General features: G+C 42.0%; 1 protein-coding gene across 1 annotated transcript; it reads left to right on the forward strand.

The window, feature by feature from the left end:
* Positions 1–818: 818 nt before the first annotated feature.
* LOC120045520 (zinc finger protein 239-like) lies at positions 819–5,621 on the forward strand. The gene is made up of 3 exons (XM_038990424.1): positions 819–984; positions 1,167–1,251; positions 4,303–5,621. The coding sequence occupies exons 1-3, from the start codon at positions 973–975 to the stop codon at positions 5,094–5,096; spliced, it is 891 nt and encodes a 296-aa protein (XP_038846352.1). The 5' UTR covers positions 819–972; the 3' UTR covers positions 5,097–5,621.
* Positions 5,622–17,533: the final 11,912 nt, after the last annotated feature.

The following is a 17,533-nucleotide window of genomic DNA, read 5'->3' on the forward strand; positions in this document are numbered from 1 at the left end:
TTAGCAACAACACCTACTGGTGCACAACTATGGGGCAAAATATCCCCAATGTTTATTGTAAACAAATACATTTGCACAATGGGCACTTGTCTCAAATACATCATTACAGTTATTGGTTAGCTAACTAGCCATTTTAAACCATATAGCATTGACATGAAATCAGTCAAAACACCTCAAGACATGTTATCAAGAACAAGATTAAATGAGCCACTAACATTCCCCACATGGCAGTTTCTTGTCATTCTTGCTAACAATCTGGCCATCTAGAATTCTTCTTCTTCGATTAGGTTTAACGGCGGTTGGCATCCAATAAATGTTGCATTACCGCCACCTACTAGACTGAAGTATAACTCCCTTGTACTTTGCTTAATAAAAATAATAAAAAACACTACACACACTAAAAATAATAAATACTATACTCCACTATTTAAATCCATTTAGTCCTACTTCAGGCCAACAGCCTGAAAGGATGGGACACCACCACTTAAAACACCCTGTAACTCTTCTGATGTCAAGTCTTGCACACTCAAATACCTTTCTGCAACCTCTATTTTCTGCAACTAAATGCCAAAAAATCAATCTTACTGAAACATATCACTTGTTGGTTTATCCCTCTGTACTGGTACAGATCTACTACTCACACCACTCCTCTCAGGATCCCTCCCCCTTGACCCTCGCACTGAGATGCAGTGCCTTAGACCGCTGCTCCACTCGGGAGCTACCACGAAGCTTTCCTTTTTCAAACAAGCGCGCTCTCTTTCTCCCGGATTCATCGATTTCCTGGAGCGTGACGTCCCGGCCATCTAGAATCACAACAACAAACTGACTACTGCCCCATGGGAGCGCTTACATCGTTAGTCGACGCTTTACCGGACACAGACTAGCCTACAGACTTTACTTTAACACAAAGTTTGCTCAAAATAATATCCTCTTACATAGGCTTCATTTTTTTACTAGATTTTAAGGGACGCGATGGAAGAAGAGGTAAGTTTGGCATGCCTGTTTCACCATTGCCCCTTTGCTTTGGTTAATGTCTGCTACAACTCTGAGGCAGGAGACACACTTCACGTGAAGCGCTTGTAGGATTTTGAGCGCGATAAAGGCTACTCGTGCTTTTTTAAATAAAATGCGTTCATGCTCATTAATCTATACATTTATCTACACAGCCTCATGGCAGGACATCGGTGAATAAATACCAACCGACGGAGTTGAAAGTCAAAGAAGAAGACCATGGCGATTTCAGTTATCAAAGTAAGAGTGGTGACTGGGGAGTGTTACTGGATAAGTGTTGTGGTACAAAAAAGTCCTCTACCTTTTTTCTTAATTTACTTTAGTTTATTCTGATGTGGAAGATGAATTATGGGACTGGTTAATTGCATTTTGATTACATAGAGAAAACAAATCCGTGAATATTGACATAATAAGTGGACCACGCGCTGAAAGTGACACACACACACACTATTGCAGGGGTAGGCAATCCTGTTCCTGGAATGCCGCAGGTACTGCTGGATTTTGTTCCAACTAGGCCCTGACCAGGGGTGCGTTCAGTTCGCTTGAATGTTTGCTACGTTGCGGAACGTTTTCTACTGAACGACACGTTTTCCCAAAACGTTCTTGAACAGACTTTGAGAAACGTTTGCTCCGTTCAGTGGTTGTGGCTTGAAACAACGAGTGACGTATTTAAAGGGCAGGGGTGCATTTTGAACTCGCAACCCAGCCCTTCCCTGTTTTTCAACTGGTCGTTCAGTACAGCATAGCTTCTGTTCAGTTGAACATTCTATTACGTTTTTATGTACTGAACGCAGCCCTGACCAACTGAGCTAAAAATGAACACACCTGGTCTTCCAGGTCAGTTAAATCAAAAACATGAAGTGCCTGCAGCACTCCAGGACCAGGGTTGCCTACGCCTGCACTATCTTCTTTCCCTCCCGTTGAAGTGTACATGTCCTTCTCCGAGAAGGGAATTCGAGAGCTACAGTACAAGGTTCAATCTGCAAAAAGATGATTCTGAGATAATTGGCTTTAAAGTTCCGAACCTTCATTGGTTTGAATGGTGTCAGCAACTTATATCTTGTATTCTTTTGAACTTAACATGAATTAGGGGTCTTAAGAGTACTAGTTAACTTTAGCTGGAGAATGATGGCTAAGGAGATGGAGATAATACCAGTCTGGATACATTTTCAAACTAAGAGCAACCATGTATGGCATCAGACAGGAGATGCGTCCAACCATGTATACTGATAAGATAGTCTAGCTAGCTACATTTTCAGATATTACACGTGTTAGGGTTGCGAAAGTTCAACTGAGATAGGAACAGTAGCACACCTGAACTTGGTTAAAATAATTGTTTAATTCAAAAGTTAATAAATGGCAAATACAATTTCCGTATATACGGGTTCAATGTTTCATCACGCAGGATAAGACAGAGAACTGATTTGTTTCTGACAAAGATATTATATTATACTCTGACAGAGGTTAGTTCCCACTTCCGAGCCGGCCTGTCAGAGTAGAGACTGGGCGTGGTTTAGACTCACCCAGCCTATCGTTGATGTTGGCGCCTTAAGCCAGTCCTAGCCCCTTAGCGCATGTGATGTCCCGACGCTGTTGCTGTGTAGATTACGCTCCTTCACCCCAAAGACCGAGGTCAGACAGCTTCTGCAATATTGTCTGAGCCATTCGCACCTGTATACAATGGCCACTGTTCGCTCAAGGCTAACCGCAGCTTCCCAGCTTCCTATCTGAGCCAACTGTTACTTCCAGCACACACATCCAGGCGCCCAGGCCAACAGGCCATCAATATCCAATCACGTTTGTTATAGTATTCAATCACATATAATACAGTTGCTAATCACGTTTGTTATAGTATTCAATCACATATAATACAGTTGCTAATCACGTTTGTTATAGTATTCAATCACATATAATACAGTTGCTAATCACGTTTGTTATAGTATTGGGTTATAGTGCATAACTCAGAACCTCACATATGTTTTTCGTGTGTATAGTTTATCTGTTATTGTCTGGTCAGCAGTCTCCTGATTCACCCCCCTCCTGTGTCTCTCTAAGATTAGCACAGTCTCGGCCACATAGTACAGCGCCCACATGCTGATACATTTGTTTCATACCCACACATATTTCATACACACACACATTCAGGCTGATACATTTGTTTCATACCCACACATATTTCATACACAGTACAGCGCTCTCTTTAACACACACACATTTCAGGCTGATATTCATGGTTAGGCCCTGAGCACTGGTAAAAGTAAGAACAATGGAAAATGCAGGTTCACAAGAGTCAGCAATTCAAACTTTAATGCATAAGAATAGTTAGTTAAGCATGTCAAAAAACCTTATAAAAACCCCACACACGTTTCTAATTTGGACAGAAAGTGGTTTCATTTCAAGTGTATTGTTAGCTAACTAACGTTAGCTGGCTGGGTTGCTAGCTAACGTTATGTGTATGATCTTATTCTTCTTATCTCAGACACATTTGCTTGACTAGTTATAGCCATAGAACCTGGTTGGTTAGCTACCTGCAGATTCATGCAGGGTAGTAATGTCATGAGTTGTGATTATGGTCCATTGTTTAGCTAGCTAGCTACGTGTCTTAACAAAAGACTCCACTCTAATTTTGACAAAGTATTTTCATTTCAAGTTAGTGTACTGTTAGCTAGCTAGCTAACGTTAGCTGGCTGGCTGGCTGGCTGGCTCGCTAACTAACGTTACGTTATGCATTGGATTCATTGTTTACCTAGCTAGCTATCTAGCTACATTTCTTAACAAAAGAAGCCCGTCTTAGTGTGCCAGAGCGCAGAATAACTGATGAATTTTTGAATATTCAACACCCATTGAATAGTTGAATATGTCCGGTGTCAGTAAACGTCAGCAACAAAGTGTAATTCATTGTTGCCAGCAGCACAGTTAGTCACCAATGCTCTGGATAACATGAAAACAGCCTAACCAGCTCTGCTAGGGTGAGTAAAATGGCCACCGCCCCCACCTACCATATATTGATGGTAGGTGGGGGCGGGAATACTGCACAGCCAATGCAGAAGTTGTATTGACCATGCAGCGCCTTTTACCCTGTAAGGTCCAGAGTAATGCTGGTTTTCTGTTCTACCAGATAATTAATTGTTCCCACCTGTTGTCCCAGGTCTAAATCAGTCCCCTACACTAACTTAAACCTAGGAATAAGGAGTCTAGAGCCCTGATTTGGATTGGTCACATGACAATTTATAATGTGGAGATTTACTAAGCTCTAGATGTCTAACTCAAGATCTTGTTTGTTTTTGTCAGGGCCAGGGCCAGGAGGGAGCCCAAACTCACACTCCGACAGTGGGAAGACTTCCTCGGAGTCAGGGGAATCAGACAGAGAGCTGCCCAAATCAGACAGACCGTATAACTGCTCTCTGTGCGGAAAGGGATTTGCTAGGTCAGCCATCTTAACCATACACAAGAAAGTTCACACTTCAGAGAGGGTGCAGCGTCCCACCAAAGAGAAACTCTATCCCTGCTCTCAGTGCGGAAAGCGGTTCTCTCAATTGGGAAACCTCAAATCGCATGAGAGCGCTGTGCATGCAGGAAAGAAGCCTTTCAACTGTCCTGAATGCGGAAAGGGGTTCTCACATTTTGGCAACATGCAAAAACACCAGCGGGTGCACACCGGAGAGAAACCATACAAGTGCCCTGATTGTGGGACAGGTTTTTCCAGATCACATCACCTTAAAACACATCAGCAAATTCATAAAGGGGAGAAGCCTCACTTATGCACTGAATGTGGGAAGGGTTTTGCTAGGGCAGACTCTTTAACGGCACATCAGCGAGTGCACAGGCTAGACAACAAGCCTTACGGCTGTTCTGACTGTGGCAAAGCCTTCTCTTCATTCGGAAACTTAACACAGCATCAGAGAATTCACACCGGAGAGAAACCATATCAGTGCGCTCAGTGTGAGAGAAGCTTTGCTTTTTCAACAGATTTGAAAAATCATCAGAGGAGACACACTGGAATGAAACCATACTATTGCTCGGACTGTGGGAGAAGTTTCACAACGGCATCTTCCCTAAAATCACACCAGAAAATACACAAATGATAAAAGTCATGGTCTCCGTGTGGTAGAAGTGTCTCTCTACATTGTCAAACACTTGCGAAATACTCAGCTGTCAAAATGCTGCCGATGGGGAAACCTTGAGGAGGCTCACATTTTTCTTAGGAATACTAGAGGCACAATATTCTCATATGGTTTAATCCTTTGTTTAAAAACAGCATGGACATTTATGCCATCTTCAATGTTTTGTTTTTAATACAGTGATTTTGGTTAATTGGATGGTTATTTTTACACTGAAACTACCTGAATTGTTTATATCCAGAAATCTCTTCATGTTTGAATGTGTTTTACTAGATAGCTCCAGTTGTGTGTGAATTTTATTCTATATATGTTGATAATGACAAGCAAAAAAACATGACTATAGGGAACAAGAATCTCCTGCAAATTATGTTAACTTTTTGTTGTATAACCTGCATTTGTCATAAGAGGGTCAGGACATATTCCATTGCAATCACAAAACATATGCAATGTCATAAGTTATATTGACAATAAACTTTAGTTGCAAACTCATTTGAAGCGTTTATGCTTTAATTTAGTCCTCTGACTGTAGTTCAGTTGGTAGAGATAAGAGCGTCTGCTAAATGACATACTGACTGGCTGCATCACTGCTTGGTATGGCAATAGCACCCCCCTCGATCGCCTGGCGCTACAAAGGGTTGTGCGGACAGCTAAGTACGTCACTGGGGCTGAGCTCCCTGCCATCTAGGACCTTTATCAGGCGGTTGACTTGATGCAGTTTTAGTGTTCTGATTACAGAGTTCTGATCATGGAATTCCGAACACCATGTGTCTACACCTACACAGTCGCCACATTAAAAAAAAAACTGGGATACTCTGAAATATATACGAGGTTAAATCATGACATCAGTGATCTTCAAGTCGGAAAGTTGGAATTCTACAAAGAGGCCAGAGTTCCCGAGTTGGAATTCCAAGTTTGATGACTGTTCAAATCGATTTCTCCCAGTCAGAGCTCGGGTGGCTGGTCTCAGATGATCCCGCAGGCGAAGAAGCCGGATGTGGAGGGCCTGGGCTGGTGTGGTTTCACGTGGTCTGCGGTTATGAGGCCGGTTGTACGTACTACCAAATTCTCTAAAATGACGTTGGAGGCGGCTTAATGTAAATAAATTAACATTAAATTTTCTGGCAACAGCTCTGGTGGATGTTCCTGCAGTCAGCCTGCCAATTGCATGCTCCCTCAACTTTTTATTTATTTTTAGTATGTAGAACAGCTTTAATATTGCAGATTGTGGCTTCGATCAGCGCAATTGTCTGCATTATTTCCAATCCCCCGTATATATTTTTTGTAAATATATATAGTACCAGTCAAAAGTTTGGCCACCCCTACTAATTTTTAGGGGTTTTCTTTATTTTTACTGTTTTCTACATTGTAGAATAATAGTGAAGACATCCAAACTATGACATAACGCATATAGAATCATGTGGTAACCAAAAAAGTGTTTAACAAATCAAAATATATTTGAGATTCTTCATAGTAGCCACCCTTTGCCTTGATGACAGCTTTGCATACTCTTGGCATTCTCTCAACCAGCTTCATGAGGTACTCATCTGGAATGAATTCAATTAACAGGTATGCCTTGTTAGAAGTTAATTTGTGGAATTTCTTAATGCGTTTGAGCCAATCAGTTGTCAGATGACCTGGCCTCCACAATCACCTGACCTCAAACCAATTGAGATGGTTTGGAATGAGTTGGACCGCAGAGTGAAGGAAAAGCAGCCAACAAGTGCTCAGCATGTCGGAACTCCTTAAAGAATGTGGGAAAAGCATTGCAGGTGAAGCTGATTGAGAGAATGCCAGGAGTGTGAAAAGCTGTCAAGGCAAAGGGGGGCTCCTTTGAAGAATATAAAATGGATTTGGATTTGTTTAACACTATTATTCTACAATTTAGAAAATAGTAAAAATAAAGAAAATCCCTTGAATGAGTAGGTGTGTCCAAAATGTTGCCTGGTACTGTAAAAAACAAGTCACTAGGTGTAGGCAAGGCCATAAGCAAATAGGTAAACTGGTATTATGACTAAAGAGTTCTCTAGTTTTTTTTCTCCCCAAATAGACTGGTATTTTCCTTTCCACGGTAGCAAGAGCTTATCTATTTTTGCCAACTTTCTATTAAAATGTATTGTAATGAGAATTTTCTTTCGGGATATGAATACTGAGTAGGCCTATGTCCACTTCACCGTCAGAATATTTTATTGGTAAACTACACGGAAATGTAGAAGTTTTTTTGTGATCCAATACGTAATTTGGTTGTAATAATAAATAGATATGCCGATAGTGGACAACTTTGTTTTACTCCTCTTGACAGTTTAAAACTTTCTGAGAAGTAGCCATGATTTACTATTTTACACCTAGGGTTACTATACATACAGTTGTAGTCAGAAGTTTACATACACCTTAGCCAAATACATTTAAACTCAGTTTTTCACAATTCCTAGCATTTAATCCTTGTAAAAAAAATCCCTTTTTTAGGTCAGTTAGGATCACCACTTTATTTTAAGAATGTGAAATGTCAGAATAATAGTAGAGTGATTTATTTCAGCTTTTATTTCTTTCATCACATTCCCAGTGGGTTAGAAGTTTACATACACTCAATTAGTATTTGCTAGCATTGCCTTTAAATTGTTTAACTTGGGTCAAACATTTCGGGTAGCCTTCCACAAGCTTCCCACAATAAGTTGGGTGAATTTTGGCCCATTCCTCCTGACAGAGCTGGTGTAACTGAGTCAGGTTTGTAGGCCTCCTTGCTCGCACACGCTTTTTCAGTTCTGCCAACACATTTTCTATGGGATTGAGGTCAGGGCTTTGTGATGGCCACTCCAATACCTTGACTTTGTTGTCCTTAAGCCATTTTGCCACAACTTTGGAAGTATGCTTGGAGTCATTGTCCATTTGGAAGACCCATTTGCGACCAAGCTTTAACTTCCTGACTGATGTCTTGAGATGTTGCTTCAATATATCTGCATACTTTTCCTTTCCTCATGATGCCATCTAGTTTGTGAAGTGCACCAGTCCCTCCTGCAGCAAAGCATCCCCACAACATGATGCTGCCACCCCCGTGCTTCACGGTTGGGATGGTGTTATTCGGCCTGCAAGCATCCCCCTTCTTCCTCCAAGTTATGGCCAAACAGTTATATTTGTGTTTCATCAGACCAGAGGACATTTCTCCAAAAAGTACAATCTTTGTCCCCATGTGCAGTTGTAAACCGTAGTCTGGCTTTTTTATGGCAGTTTTGGAGCAGTGGCTTCCTTGCTGAGCAGCCTTTCAGGTTATGTCGGTATAGGACTCGTTTTACTGTGAATATAGATACTTTTGTACCCGTTTCGTCCAACATCTTCACAAGGTCATTTGCTGTTGTTCTGGTATTGATTTGAACTTTTCGCACCAAAGTACGTTCATCTCTAGGAGACAGAACACGTCTCCTTCCTGAGCGGTATGACGGCTACGTGGTCCCATGGTGTTTATACTTGCGTACTATTGTTTGTACAGATGAACGTGGTACCTTCAGGCGTTTGGAAATTGCTCCCAAGGATGAACCAGAATTGTGGAGGTCTACAATTTTTTTTCTGAGGTCTTGGCTGATTTCTTTTGATTTTCCCATAATGTCAAGCAAAGAGGCACTGATATGAAGGTAGGCCTTGAAATACAGTCGTGGCCAAAAGTTTTGAATGACACAAATATACATTTTCACAAAATCTGCTGCCTCAGTTTGTATGATGGCAATTTGCATATACTCCAGAATGTTATGAAGAGTGATCAGATGAATTGCAATTACATGTTAGGTGGATGGATTATCTTGGCAAAGGAGAGATGCACACTAACAGGGATGTAAACAAATTTGTGCACAACATTTGAGAGAAACTTTTTGTGTATACTGGAAATTAATGGGATCTTTTATTTCTGCTCATGAAAATGGGACTAACACTTTACATTTATAGTTTTGTTCAGCATATGTTTAAGAATGTTCAAACTAGTTTTCATTTGGAAGGTAAATAAAGTGTTTTTATCAAAGCAATCACTTTTGCATGTGTAACAGTTTAACTTTAGTCCGTTCCCTCGCCCCGACCCGGGCGCGAACCAGGGACCCTCTGCACACATCAACAACAGTCACCCACGAAGCATCGTTACCCATCGCTCCACAAAAGCCGCGGCCCTTGCAGAGCAAGGGGAACCACTACTTCAAGGTCTCAGAGCAAGTGACGTCACCGATTGAAAGGCTATTAGCGCGCACCACCGCTAACTAGCTAGCCATTTCACATCCGTTACACTCACCCCCCTTTCGACCTCCTCCTTTTCCGCAGCAACCAGTGATCCGGGTCAACAGCATCAACGTAACAGTTTAACTTTAGTCCGTCCCCTCGCCCCGACCAGGCGCGAACCAGGGACCCTCTGCACACATCAACAACAGTCACCCACGAAGCATCGTTACCCATCGCTCCACAAAAGCCACGGCCCTTGCAGAGCAAGGGGAACCACCACTTCAAAGTCTCAGAGCAAGTGACGTCCCCGATTTGAAAGGCTATTAGCGCGCACCACCGCTAACTAGCTAGCCATTTAACATCCGTTACACATGTTAAAACATAAATTCTACTCATTACTCCACGTGCTTAACCTATGTCACTTTTGTTTTCAGAACAGAGCACCGGGCTCACGAGGCAGCCCAGTTCCAAAACTAATGCAATCAACGCCAACACTTTGACTCGGGCCAGGTCTTAGCCATTAATAGAATCCCCTCTATGCTAGGTGTAGCTAACAGTGTTCAGCCAATTAGGTGACCCTTAACAAAGAGTCATGCCCTGGCCCATTTGTACAATGTGCAGTGTTTGGCTGAACGCCATATGCAACCTCCTGGCACTAGCACGAGCATGATGGTGGTAACTGTTTTATTAAGATTGTCGGCATAATTTAAAAAGAAAAGAAAAAAGTTTTGCTCTCCTTCAAAGTTGGTAAAATATAAAACTGATGCTATTGCAGTCTGAATAGAACATGTTTAATAATGTACCTGCTGGCTCAAGGGCTGAATGAATCTGCTAGCCGACGTAGCCTACAATGTGCGTCCAGATGATAATGGACCCGTCAAAAGACAGGTAAATAGCGACCACTAGCGGCTGTCCAGGCTGTGTTGTTTGGTCCTCCCTTTAGGATTTGTAAAAGCTGGTTATTAGGCTACAGATTACATACATTATGGTGAACTTCACAGGGGGGTGAAAGTGCATGGTGATGATCTTGATGCTCATTTCCAATAAATGTATTTCTATAACCAGTTTTCTTAAATAATTTCTTATAAAATAAACTGAAAACATATCAGCTAACCACGATATGGCAATCAGAAGCCGACTATGCAGTTGATGATGGGGCGCACAACCAGGTTGACGCAATGCAACGTTTTCAATCTACTGGATGTTTAATTCTGTATTGATCAGCCGTGTAAAATGGCGCCGGAAGAAATGGCAGCAGTTTTATGGGTGCCTAACCAATTGTGCAAAATAAAATTGCGTTATTTGTAACTTATTTTGTACATAGTGTTTCTGCCACCGTATTTTACTGCAAAAAAAAGCTTCTGGATATCAGGACAGCGATCACTCACCTAGGATTAGACTAAAACATTTTTCTTCAACAAGCAGGAAGCACAGGATATAATGTGAACACCCGACAAGGCCGACATCCCCGTTATTGGCAAGAGAAAGAGCCGCAGGTACAGAGGACACAGAGCGGGGTGCCTCATAAGAATCCGGAGAAGGCGAGAGGGAAAGCTGCCATTACCGTCAATATTACTCGCCAATTTACAGTCATTGGACAATAAATTAAATGAGGTACGATCACGAATATCCTACCAATGTGACATAAAAAACTGTAACATCTTATGTTTCACGGAATCGTGGCTGAATGATGACATGAATATTCAGCTAGCAGGATATACGCTGCACTGGCTACATAGAACAGCACACTCCGGTAAGACGAGGGGGGGCGGTCTGTGCATATTTGTAAACAGCTTGAGCACGAAATCTAAAGAAGTCTCTAGATTTTAGAGTATAGTAAGTAGAGAGTATCTTATGATAAACTGCAGAGCACACTATTTGCCAAGAGAGTTTATCTATACTTTTCATGGCTGTTTATTTACCACCACAGATGGACGCCGGCACTAAGACCACACTCAGTCAACTGTAATAAGGAAATAAGAAAACAGGAAACTGCTCAACCAGAGGCGGCGCTCCTAGTGGCTGGAGACTTCAATGCAGGGAATCTTAAAACAGTTTTACCTCATTTCTATCAACATGTTAAATGCGCAACCAGAGGTAAAACAAAATCTAGATCACCTGTACTCCACACACAGAGACGCGTACAAAGCTCTCCCTCACCCTCCATTTGGTAAATCTGACCACAATTCTATCCTCCTGATTCCTGCTTACAAGCAAAAATTAAAGCAGGAAACACCAGTGACTCAGTCTATAAAAAAGTGGTCAGATGAAGCAGATGCTAAGCTATAGGACTGTTTTGCTAGCACAGACTGGAATATGTTCCGGGATTCTTCCGATTGCATTGAGGAGTACACCACAAGTCACTGGCTTTATCAAAAATTGCATCGAGGACATCGTCCCCACAGTGACTGTACGTACACACCCCAAACGGAAGCCATGGATTACAGGCAACATTCGCACTGAGCTAAAGGGTAGAGCTGCCACTTTCAAGGTGCGAGACTCTAACCCGGAAGTTTATAAAAAATCCTGCTATGCCCTCCGACAAACCACCTAACGGGCAAAGCACCAATACAGGGCTAAGATTGAATCGTACTACACCGGCTCTGACGCTCGTCTTATGTGGCAGGGCTTGCAAACTATTACAGACTATAAAGGGAAGCACAGCCACGAGCTGCCCAGTGACACAAGCTCGTCTGGTAGGCTAAATCCCTTTTATGCTCGCTTCGAAGCAAGCAACACTGAGGCATGCATGAGAGCATCAGCTGTTCCGGACGACTGTGTGATCACGCTCTCCGTAGCCGATGTGAGTAAGACTTTTTTAAACAGGTCACATTCACAAGGCCGCGGGGCCAGACGGATTACCAGGACGTGTGCGCCGGGCATGTGTTGACCAACTGGCAGGTGTATTCACTGATTTTCAGCATGTCACTGTCTGAGTCTGTAATACCAACATATTTCAAGCAGACCACCATAGTCCCTGTGCCCAAGAACACTAAGGCTACCTGCCTAAATGACTACAAACCTGTAGCACTCATGTCCATAGCCATGAAGTGCTTTGAAAGGCTGGTAATGGCTCACATCAACACCATTATCCCAGAAACCCTAGACCCACTCCAATTTGCATACCGCCCAAACAGATCCACAGATGATGCAATCTCTATTGCACTCCACACTGCACTTTCTCACCTGGACAAAAGGAACACCTACGTGAGAATGCTATTCATTGACTACAGCTCAGCGTTCAACACCATAGTACCCTCAATGATCATCACTAAGCTAAGGATCCTGGGACTAAACACCTCCCTCTGCAATTGGATACTGGACTTCCTGATGGGCCGCGCCCAGGTGGTGAGGGTAGGTAGCAACACATCTGCCACGCTGATCCTCAACACTGGAGCCCCTCAGGGGTGCGTGCTCAGTCCCCTCCTGTACTCCCTCTTCACCCACGACTGCATGGCCAGGTATGACTCCAACACCATTATTAAGTTTGCAGACGACACAACAGTGGTAGGCCTGATCACCGACAATGACAAGACAGCATATAGGGAGGAGGTCGGAGACCTGGCCAGGTGGTGCCAGAATAACAACCTATCCCTCAACGTAACCAATACTAAGGAGATGATTGTGGACTACAGGAAAAGGAGGACCGAGCACGCCCCCATTCTCATCGACGGGGCTGTAGTGGAGCAGGTTGAGAACTTCAAGTTCCTTGGTGTCCACATCACCAACAAACTAACATGGTCCAAACACACCAACACAGTCGTGAAGAGGGGACGACAAAGCCTATTCCCCCTCAGGAAACTAAACAGATTTGTCATGGGTCCTCAGATCTTCAAAAGTTTCTACAGCTGCAACATCGAGAGCATCCTGACTGGTTGCATCACTGCCTAGTACGGCAACTGCTCGGCCTCCGACCGCAAGGCACTACAGAGGGTAGTGTGTATGGTGTCAGAGGAAGGCCCTAAAAATTGTCAAAGACCCCACCCACCCCAGTCATAGACTGTTCTATCTACTACCGTCTGGCAAGCGGTACTGGAGTGCCAAGTCTAGGACTAAAAGGCTTCTCAACAGCTTTTACCCCCAAGCCATAAGACTCCTGAACATGTAATCAAATGGCTACCCGGACTATTTGCATTGTGCCCCCCCCCCCGCTTACGCTGCTGCTACTCTCTGTTTATCATATATGCATAGCCACTAACTATACATTCATGTACATACTACCTCAATTAGCCCGACTAACCAGTGCCAGTATATAGCCCAGTGCCTGTATATAGCCTCGCTACTGTTATAGCCTCGCCACTGTATATAGCCTCGCTACTGTTATTATTTACTGTCTTTTTACTGTTTTTTATTTCCTTACTTATCTATTGTTCACCTAATAACTATTTTTTTACTTAAAAATTGCAATGATGGTTAGTAAACATTTCACTGTAAGGTGAAACGTAACAAATAAACTTTGATTTGATCTGTTATCTTTGTACAATGGATAAAGGCCATGATTTCTCATCTGCAGCAGAAATAAGGACTGAGACAGGTGAGATTGGTGCGTATAAAGCTTCTCAGAGCGGTAGTGCTGATCTAGGCTCAGGTTCTACCTTTGTTCAATATGACTTAAGGTCAAACTGATCCTAGATCTGCACTCCTACTCGTAGATGCTTTGTGATTACGGGCCTGGTGCAACTTATAAATGTTGAACTGAAGTTTGGACACTGATCTGTTTTAAAAGAAACATTATAGTCTATGATGGTGGGAATCGCAACATGACTGGGTTTGAGGTTCATTACAAAGTGCATTGCTGAGATGCCAAGCAGGTTTTACAGGTGGTCGGCCTACTGTGCATTTCCTGTCTGTGATTGTATTCTTTCTTTCTCCAGAGTGGTGCAGCGGTATAAGGCACTGCATCTCAGTGCTAGAGGTGTCACTACAGACCCTGGTTCGATTGCAGGCTGTATCACAACCAGCCATGATTGGGAGTCCCATAGGGCGGCACACAATTGGCCCAGCGTTGTCCAGGTTAGGGTTTGTCCGGGGTAGTCCGTCATTGTAAATAAGAATTTGTTCTTGACTGACTTGCCTGGTTAAATGACACTCCTGTGTGATGCAATAAAATAGGTAGCCTACAAATAAAATTAAAAAAATGGTATAATATAAATGATATAATAAAATGGAACCAGATTTATTCTATCAATAGCAGAAATGTTGATTTAAGTTCGTATTTCACAAATAGCACCAACATATCAATAGTGATCTCTGTCGGCTGATTATGAAATGGAAATGAATAGCTAGATATTTTCGCTGACTACATTACCCAGATGTCCCCAAATTCATTAATCAACCAATGAATGTTGTCCATGTGCAACCGGTAGCTGGCTAGGTCAAATGGGCATGTCTCTATCGAAAGAATAATAACAATATTGGACAGTGGTACGACAACGTAGTTAGCCATTGGGAATAGCCAGTTACAGACGAGATTTAAACTTAACTCACGTTACCTTGCTACAGCATTTGCACAAGGTAAGTAACTATTGTCACTCTTCATGTTGTTATTTCTACGCACGAACGCAGTAGCTAGCTTGCTCGGTATTAGTCAGCTAACGTTAGCGACATACTTCAATGATAGCTATGGGTTGTGTATGTCATGGTAGTAAATTCAATGTGTAGTCTTCTGACAATATTCCGGGGTGTACGTCGTTGCCAAGTAAAACTCCACTCTAATGGAAACTAGCTAACTACTTCACAACGCGGAGTTGAGGTTGACTTGTTGGCTCTCCGGGGTGTTGCAAATGTCTTGATTATAACCAACTAACGTGCACGTAGCTAGCTAGTTCACGTTAGCTACTTGGCTATCCAGCTAGCTGCAAGTACCAGAAACTAACTAACAAAAACAAGTAAAGTTAAGTAGCAAAGCTAACTAAACACATTTCCTCGAATGTTCCTATTTCATTAGCGAAGGTCAATGTGTCTTATAGTTAACTTAGCTAGCTATAGTAATAAGGGGTGGGTATAATTTGAGGAACGTTCCAACAGGAATCCGTTCCAAAAACTTCGTAAATATCAAGGTTGCCAACAAACAACGCATACAGTCGTATAACAGTAGAATGACATACCGGGTAGGGAGTGAGCTATGTAATTACGTTTTTCACTCACCACGTTTATTCGGAAAAATGTCTCTTCGATCTGCTAGCCTCCACCATTTCTCGTTCGTTGGTTTAGTTATTATTTCCGGTGTTCCTGCATTTGCCGGTGAACTCTGTTGCGCCTCAATTAGGGAATCTCTGTGGTTGAAATGTAACTAATGACCGCTAGCCCTGTTTCCCAAATATAGCAGGTAACTTGTGTCTGTCGATGTTGTTGAGTTCATCTTGCCTAGTTAAATAAAGATTAAATAAATTAGAATATTTAAAATATATACTTTGACCTATTTCAGGTAACCCCAAGAAGCTTGATTCACTACACCTGCTTTTGAATAACTTTCCAGTCGTTTTTGCTTTACATTCCGACTTTTGAACGTCTGTTTATTGGACATATATATTAATGTCTAATAAAAAAGAGCAACTTATGTAAAGCATCCTATCTGTTTTAAGGTTATAGTGTGTGTGTGTGTGTGTGTGTATATGTGTGTGTAGTGTAGGTCCTCTTGATGTCCACTAGGTGTCAGCACAGCTTCAATAATGTCACACCAGGTTCACAACATGTTTTCATGTGTCACAAATCAAATTGTATTTGTCACATGCGCCGAATACTACATGTGTAGACCTTGCAGTGAAATGCTGAAATTAAGCCCTTAACCAACAATTTAGTTGTAAGAAAAATAAGAAATAAAAGTAACAAATAATTGTAAAATAAAAACAGCGAGCCTATATACATGGGGTACCAGTACAGAGTCAATGTGTCGGGGCACCTGTTAGTCGAGGTAATTGAGGTGTTCCTTTCAAGTCCAGTGGTGTAAATTACTTAACAAAAATGTATTTAAACTACTCCACTACATTCCGTTTATATCTGTTTTTTTTTGTATCTGTACTTTTACTCTTTCTGTTTCTTTACAACATTACATTTTACTTCACCACATTTCTAAAGAAAATAATATTTTTTTTACTCAATACAGTTCCCCTGGCACCCAAAAGTACTTTTTGCATTTTGAATGCTAAGCCGGACAGGAAAATTGTCCAATTCACACACTTATCAAGAGAACATCCCTGGTCATCCCTACTGCCTCTGATCTAGCAGACTCACTAAACACATGCATCGTTTGTAAATTATGTCTGAGTGTTCTCATGGCTATTTCTTAAATAAAAATACAAGAGAATTGTGCTGTCTGGTTGGCTTAATATATGGAAGGTCAAATAATTTATACTTTTACCACTGATACTTAAGTATCTTTTAGCAATGACATTTACTTAGTATTTTACTGGGTGACTTTCACTTTTACTTGAGACATTTTCTATTAACATATCTTTACTTTTACTCAAGTATGACAATTGGGTACTTTTTCAACCACTGTTCAAGACGTTTAGCACCCAATACCCAACATTCACTTGGTGGCTTGAAATAGGAGTGCTGAACTAGGATCTGTTTAGCATTTGTGAGTAGAATGAATAACGTTACTTTGACGGGGGGTGGGGGGTACTGATTCCAGTTCAGCACTCTTAGCCTGAGACATTTCATAAATGCGTACAGAGGAGCACTTTTCTACGATCAGCTTTGCCTTGATCATTCTGAATCAGTTGTCTCTGGAATAAGATTATATGGACAGGGGTGGGTTTGATCATAGATCAGCACTCCTACTCAACACCAGTTGCTGTACCCTAACATTTTATAATCCAATTTCCCTTGCTGTCTATGTCCTTCCGGAACCCCACCTCAACATTGTTCTGTCAAGGCAACAAAAGCAAGTTGGCATGCTCTTGAAAGGAATTTAACTCACAACCTCTCCTTTGGGAATTCACCACCATAACTACTACTACAACTATTTTTAAACTATCTTAACATGTGGCTTTCTTCAGGGGGACCAAGACTAGGAACACCTTTGAATGGTCTACAAAGAATGGCCCCAGGTAAAAGTTGGCTTTTGCAGAGTATGGTTGTATTGTTACCCCACAGCATATCACAACTCTATTGAAATGACATTTGAAATAAGGTGTCACTTCATTTCTTGCTATTTGATGGGAACTACCCTCTACCCCCCTACACACCTCAAGTTAGCTCTTTCA

Source organism: Salvelinus namaycush, chromosome 4 (assembly GCF_016432855.1).
Source record: "Salvelinus namaycush isolate Seneca chromosome 4, SaNama_1.0, whole genome shotgun sequence".
Lineage (NCBI taxonomy): Eukaryota > Metazoa > Chordata > Actinopteri > Salmoniformes > Salmonidae > Salvelinus > Salvelinus namaycush.

What these genes read in the sequence shown, in the direction of transcription:
- LOC120045520 (XM_038990424.1), top strand. An exon ending in TGGCGATTTCAGTTATCAAA is followed by an intron (nt 1,252 to 4,302) that starts GTAAGAGTGGTG and finishes TGTTTTTGTCAG; the next exon opens with GGCCAGGGCCAGGAGGGAGC.